This window comes from Cicer arietinum, chromosome 6 (assembly GCF_000331145.2).
Source record: "Cicer arietinum cultivar CDC Frontier isolate Library 1 chromosome 6, Cicar.CDCFrontier_v2.0, whole genome shotgun sequence".
Lineage (NCBI taxonomy): Eukaryota > Viridiplantae > Streptophyta > Magnoliopsida > Fabales > Fabaceae > Cicer > Cicer arietinum.
The window spans coordinates 42,013,680-42,020,878 of record NC_021165.2 but is presented as its reverse complement, the minus strand read 5'-3'; the positions used below and the strand labels follow the sequence as shown (position 1 = coordinate 42,020,878).

Genomic DNA, 7,199 nt, shown 5'->3' with positions numbered 1-7,199 from the left:
GCTGTTTTTAAAGCCTATTTATTTAAATAGGTCAGGCTCAGGCTTATAAAAAAGCCTATTAGACCTAACAGGCCGCCCTATATATATTTTATTATTTACACCATTCTCCATTTTTTTCTTTCTAATTTCCATTGCCCTATTGCACATCAGGTATGTAAGCAACATATTATTTATAAAAAGCAATATTATTTATTTGTTACCTTTATATTTTTATAAAAATCAATACTATTTATTTGTTATCTTTATATATATTATTAGTATATAAAGTTTGAAAACCCTAATTGTTTATTATTATTGAATATGAGTTTGTTTGAGAGTATTTGTTTGACAGATAATAATAGATGCGTTTCAATAAAAAATTTATTATGTTAAACCAAAAATCATTTTTTATTTAATATACATATTGGTATATGGATATGTCTAGATACGGATATTTGTTTTTTTGTTATCTTTATATATATATATATATATATATATATATATATATATATTAGTCAATATGATTTTGATTGAGAGGGTTTTGTTTGAGAGGTAATAAGTTGAGTTTGTTTGAGAGCATTTCATTGAGAGGTAATAGTGAATGCAGTTGTTTCACGAAAAAATCTATTCTTTTACACCAAAAATCATTAGGGTATAAAGTGTGTTTGTTTCTGATTTTTAAAAAATTATTTTGTTTAGAAAAATCATTTTTTATTTAATATATATATATATAGTGAATATAATTTTGTTTGAGAGAGTTTGTTTGAGAGGTAATAAATTGAGTTTGTTTGAGAGCATTTCATTCAGAGGTAATAGTGACTGCAGTTGTTTGAAGAAAAAATCTATTCTTTTACGCAAAAAATCATTTTTTAGGGTTTAAAGGGTGATAGAAAAATCATTTTTTATTCAATATATATGTAAAATCACTTTGTTAGAAAAATTATTTTTTTATTTAATATATATATACATACATACATTGATATTGGTATGTGGAGAGCATCATGAAAATCAATATGGGTAGCACATCATGTAAATTGGTATGGATAGAGCATCATTTTTTTTTTTTAAATTTGCTCATTTATTTATTTATTATTTTTTAGTTCAGTGTCTAACATATATGTATTTTTTTTTAAGGTTGATAAACAAGAGATACAAATCACCTTGAAGATTTGATATCATTTTTCTCATTCATTGGACTTTTAATGTGTTTTGTTGGATGATATGTGTAACTGTTTATGGGGCTCATTTCGTTTTATTTGTAAGAAGGACTTTTTAGAGTTTGTTAATTATGAATTCATTTTGTTTTTTTTATTGGAAGGTTGTTGCATTACAAACTTGTTAGTTATTATTTTATTAGATTTGATTATAATTTTATTAGTTTTTCTTGTATATAAAGACCTTGTTTAGCCTATTTTAAAAAATATATAAAATATAACATTTAAATATTAAATGCGAATAAGACTTTTAAATAGGCTTACGGGCCAGGCCATGATAGGCCGTAGGCCAAACTCAGGCCGAAAAAAAGCCTATGATAGGCTGTAGGCCAAGCTTAGGCCTAAAAAATTCAGCGTAGGCCAGGCTCAAGCCTTTCAAAGCCTGGTCTGGCCTGACCTATTCCCACCCCTACCCCTAATAGCAGATACGTAGCATAATTGACCTTCACCTCTGCGTGATAATTAATCATTTTGAAGACCTTTTCCACTTCCTAAATCCAATGGTCGGATTTTTGTGGACTCTCATCACCCCTGAATTTTGGAGGATTGTGATGAAGAAAATCTTCCAATCCTCTTGACTCAGCAGCACAAATCTCCCTTTCCCTCTTCTCTAGACCCCGTAGAGTCTTTGCAGCTGTTTGTGCAGCATCAAAAGCAACCATGTTATTCATTGCTTCAATCATTTGATCATCCCTGTTGACGTTGACTCTTGCAGCGTTGTTCCTTCTTGGAGGCATTGTTTTCTACAAAACCAACATAAAGAAGAAATCTTAACACCACTTAGAAGAATTCCAAAAATAACTTTCGACTACATCAACGCATAACAACTACACAAGACCTGACAACTCAAACAACTTACCCCGACGCAAGACCAGATAACGACTCCCAACCTACAATCTAATCGAAGCTCTAATACCACAATGTAACACCACAATTTTTAACAGCGTGAGTGCATTTTTTTTTATAAAAAAAATACAACTTAATAAAATAATATGTCGTAACACAAAACAAAAAGAATTATAACTAATTACATCATAAATACAAACCAGCTAATATAGTTTTTGGGACGATAATCCAAAGTATACAAATAGAAAATACACCGGGGTTATGAGACCTATCAGACATCGCTCATACCCCTGAGGTATTCTGGACACACACATGCACGTAATATGACACCCTAAACCCCAAAAATAAAAATTTAATTTTTATTTTCTTTTAAAATAGTGAAATTCTTCTAACAATTAATACATAAGCTTTCGAACATATATGTTTTATTTATTTATTAAGGTAAAGAGTACCACGTAATCGTCACATAAATCCAAAATTTCGATCAAACATAATGACATCGAAATCATAATATTAGATAACATAATCCTTTTTGAAGTACACATACTTATATTTTAAATTAAGTGCAAATATAGTCCCAACCCGATGTCACTATAAGAGCGGGAATTCCCAAAATCAAAATACTCAAAATAACATCAACACAATGCATAATAAGAAGGGTCTCCAAGACATGATGGCTCCCGCCTCTCCTTATGGTACTAGTCATCACCTACAACTTACAACTCGTTTGCGTCCACCGCAAACGCCAAACACAAACAATGAGGGGTGAGTATTGAAATTATGTAACAGTATAAAATACACGAGGAGAACACACAAGCAATCAAATTATTACAACCTCAAAAACAATCAAGTGTATAATATCAACGGTTTATCAAATTCATTCACAATAAGATAATGACAAGGATGAAATGTTATGCATGTCCTATACTCTATATTTCATCATTTGGTACCATTCTACTATGAAGTACTTGGTTACGAGGTATGATACTATGCCACTACAAGAGTGGACAGACAATTCATGAATGGCCAAATCCTCATAAGAGGTATGATACTATGCCACTACAAGAGTGGACAGACAATTCATGAATGGCCAAATCCTCATAGACCCCTTCAACTCAACCCGAGACACATATACGCAACGGTCGGGGTACTCTTGTGTTGCACGGTAGCTCCAGGACTTAAAGAATAACTCACTAATCCACTTAGGAATTCTCCACTAGAGGTACCCCCAAGGTCTATCAGTCTTACCTTACAGTTCGACTATAGCCCTCCACGATCAGGCTCATTCAGTTGTACTTCCCTGAATCACTAGGTTTGTCAAACTCTCCCTATATGATGACAAAGTAGTTCTAACTCCAAAATCACACTCAATAAGTTTCAGTTTGACTTCACAACATTCAACATTATATATGTATATCAGTAAATCACAACAAAATCCAACTATTCGATTTACACTACTCACAATACACAATTCAGTTTCATCAATCACATGGTAAGGAATCATTTAAGTGGCACATTCAAGTAATATCACAATTTCAATCAAGTAATAAGAACACTCAAGTACATATCATTCATCCAATAACAATTAGTATAAATTCATAAAATCAAATAACACGCAATCTTAATATAAATTAATTCACAACAATTCTATAGGTTTCTAAATTATATTTTAGTCCTCACTATTACCATTCATATATTATTAATTAATTATTGTTACTCAATAGGGCTCAACCGTACATAGTAAGCCCCGAATGAAAATTTGGGAATTTCGGTATTCCCGTTCAACTCACGTTATTTTATACTCATAAAATCGAACTTCATCTCACCTCTTACCTCAATTGAAGATTTCACCAAATGACTGATCCGTTAATTTGTTGCGTCTTCGTCGATCGTCGTCTCTAATAATCCATGAGAGAATTATAGCCACACAACCACCAAATACAAATAAATTACTGACTAAATATAATTAAATAAATTAATTAATTAATAAATCATCTACTATTTATAATATAACCCAAAAATATATTTAATATCATCAAACCCCATATTACTATAATTAGATTTTTTTTTTGGAACTAAATATGATAGAGAATACGTGAGTCAGGGAAGTAAATATAGAATGAAGTATATCTTTAAGGTTCCAAGACTATGGGTTCTTACAATTGAATAAAACTAAATAAAGGCATTCATATGGAAGTTTATATAGAATATTGACGGACAATTAAACTTACCCCACAAGCTAAATATCCAGATTAAATAACCCTTCCAATGGTAGGAGTAATCATATCCATCAACAGAATAAATTCACCCAATAAAGCAGGATTAGATATTTTCATATTGAGAATTGAATTTGTGACAATAAAACTTTTCCAACTTCCGACTCTATTGGTAATACATATTACTCTAAATTTACTGCATCATGATAATATTGCTAAGCAATTTTCAAGTTCAATGTCTATGATGAGTTCCGTCTTCGTGTTCCAGCAAGTTCACTATCCTAGCAACAAATATCAAATTCACTATCCTAAAATAATTATCAAATTCACTATCCTAAAATAATTATCAAATTCACTCTTAAAATAATTATCAAATTCACTATCTTAAAATAATTATCAAATTCACTATCCTAACATAATTATCAAATTTACTCCTAAAATAATTATCCAATTCACTATCTTAAAATAATTATCAAATTCACTATCCTAAAATAATTATCAAATTCACTCCTAAAATAATTATCAAATTCACTATCTTAAAATAATTATCAAATTTACAATCTTAAATTAATTATCAAATTTACTCCTAAAATAATTATATTTTTCCACTAGAATTCAAAAAAAAAAAAAAGCCTATAATACTAATCATGCTAATCAAGTTGAATTATAGGTTATTGATTGTTGTTTTTGTGTGCCAATTTCCACAGTATGACTCATCCTAATTATCCCTTAAATTCATATGTATGACTCATCCTACTTATCCCTCAACATTCATATATATTTGTTGAAATCAAATAGATGAAGTTTATCCATGTACCTGATTGCAAATAGGAAGCGGCTGGTAGAGCTAAACCTTGTGTTTTCTTCTAATATTCTATTAGCACGACCCGAGGCGCATTCTTCCCATTTGGAGGCGGATATACATATATATAGGGACAACTAGGTTTACATTATTCATAATAATAATAATATTATTATTATTATTATTATTATTATTATTATTATTATTATTATTATTATTATTATTATTATTATTATTATTATTATTATTATTATTATTATTATTATTATGATTCGCCCTTTTAACGCTGATGTTAAAAGATTAGTGTACTAATACACAAGTTTATTTCTTATTTTTTTATTTTTTCATTTGCCCAAAATTAATTTAAATAATTATATTTAATATTAATAATTCAAATAAATTATTAGGGTAAAACAAAAACAAAAAAACACGTAGGAAATTATCGCATTACAACAAATACACATACAATATAATTTATCATAATATTACTATTATATATTTATTAAAAATTTGAGGTGTAACATTTCTCCCTCTGTAAAAAAAATTTCATCCTCGAAATTTACCTGGGGAAAACAATTCGGGATAAGAGTCATGCATTTGACTTTCGACTTCCCACGTAGCACTTTCACCAGTAGCACCTCCCCAGACAACCTTTACCAATGAAATCGTCTTACCCCTTAATTCTTTGATCTTCCGGTCCTCAATCCGTAGCGGTAAGGTCTCAAAAGTTAGATTCTCTTTTATTTGTACCTTGTTTGACTCAATCACGTGCGAGGGATCGAAAATGTACTTGCAAAGTTGAGACACATGAAAGACACTATGAAGATTAGAAAGAGATGGAGGCAACGCGATCTGATATGCTATATTACCGACACGTTTAAGAATTTGGTAAGGTCCTATACACCGAGGTGTAAGCTTTCGCATTTTTAATGCCCGACCAACCCCAGATGTTGGAGTAACTCTCAAAAATACATGATCACCTTATGTAAATTCGAGGTTTTTCCCTTATTTGCCTACTCTGAGATGTTCTCATCTTTTCATGAATCATTTTTACTTTATTAGTAATTTGTTGAACAATCTCAGGTCCTAACACAAGGTTATCACCCGTCTCAAACCAACACAGAGGGGTCCTACATATTCTCCCAAACAACACCTCAAAAGGGGCCATTCTGATGCTAGAGTGGAAACTATTGTTATAGGTAAACTCTATAAGTGGCAAAAAGATATCCCAACTTCCATTTTGTTCCAACACACAAGCTCTCAATAAGTCTTCTAGGGATTGATTGGTTCTCTTAGTCTGACCATCTGTTTTGGGTGGTAGGCTGAACTCATCCTATGATTCGTACCTAAAGCCCAATGTAAACCTTGCCAAAAATTAGAGGTAAACCTAGGGTCTCTGTCCGAGACTATACTGGATGGGATTCCATGCAACTTCACAATTTCCTTTATGTATATTTCAGCTAACCTTTCCATAAAATAAGTTATGTTTATCGGAATAAAATGAGCAGATTTAGTTAATCTATCCACAATAACCCAACTACTATCATACCTTTTTGGAGTTCGAGGTAAGCCTACAACAAAGTCCATAGAGATGCTATCCCATTTCCATTCGGGAATACTCAAAGGTTGCATCAAAACTGAAGGTTTTTGGTGTTCTACCTTAGACTTTTGACAGATCAAACAAGCATACACAAACTCAGCAACATCTTTTTTCATTTTGGGCCACCAAAATATCTTCTTGAGGTCCTTATACATCTTTGTGGCTCCAGGGTGAATACTCAGACAACTCCTATGTCCTTCCTCTAAGATCATCTTTCTTAACTCCTCTACATCGGGAAAACAAATTCTCTCCTTAAATCTCAAAATTCCATCCAAACCGATTTTAAAATCAAGATCTCTCCCTTGGCTAATCGACTGTAACTTATCTAAAAGGTATAAATCCAATTTCTGATTCTTTTCAATCTCTTCCAATAGTCCACTAGTTACCTTCAACATTCCCAATTTAATACTTTCTGGTGTCACTTCACAAACTAAACTAAGGTCTCTAAATTGTTCCAACAACTCACTATGCTTAACCATTAAGGCGGATACACTCAAAGTCTTCCTACTCAAGGCATCAGCCACTACATTGGCCTTTCCAGG

At 31.4% G+C, this 7,199-nt stretch overlaps 1 protein-coding gene and 1 long non-coding RNA gene across 2 annotated transcripts; both read right to left on the bottom strand.

The window, feature by feature from the left end:
* Window positions 1–1,354: 1,354 nt before the first annotated feature.
* Window positions 1,355–5,149, bottom strand: LOC113787037 (uncharacterized). Its single transcript, XR_003473226.2, has 3 exons — window positions 5,073–5,149; window positions 3,873–3,937; window positions 1,355–1,936 (listed from the first exon to the last, which is right to left on the bottom strand). It is a non-coding gene; the product is annotated as an uncharacterized lncRNA (long non-coding RNA).
* Window positions 5,150–5,603: 454 nt separating this feature from the next.
* On the bottom strand, window positions 5,604–5,981 carry LOC113786968 (uncharacterized). Its single transcript, XM_027335230.1, has one exon. It carries the CDS (start codon window positions 5,979–5,981, stop codon window positions 5,604–5,606), a length of 378 nt encoding a protein of 125 aa, XP_027191031.1.
* Between the last annotated feature and the right edge of the window lie 1,218 nt (window positions 5,982–7,199).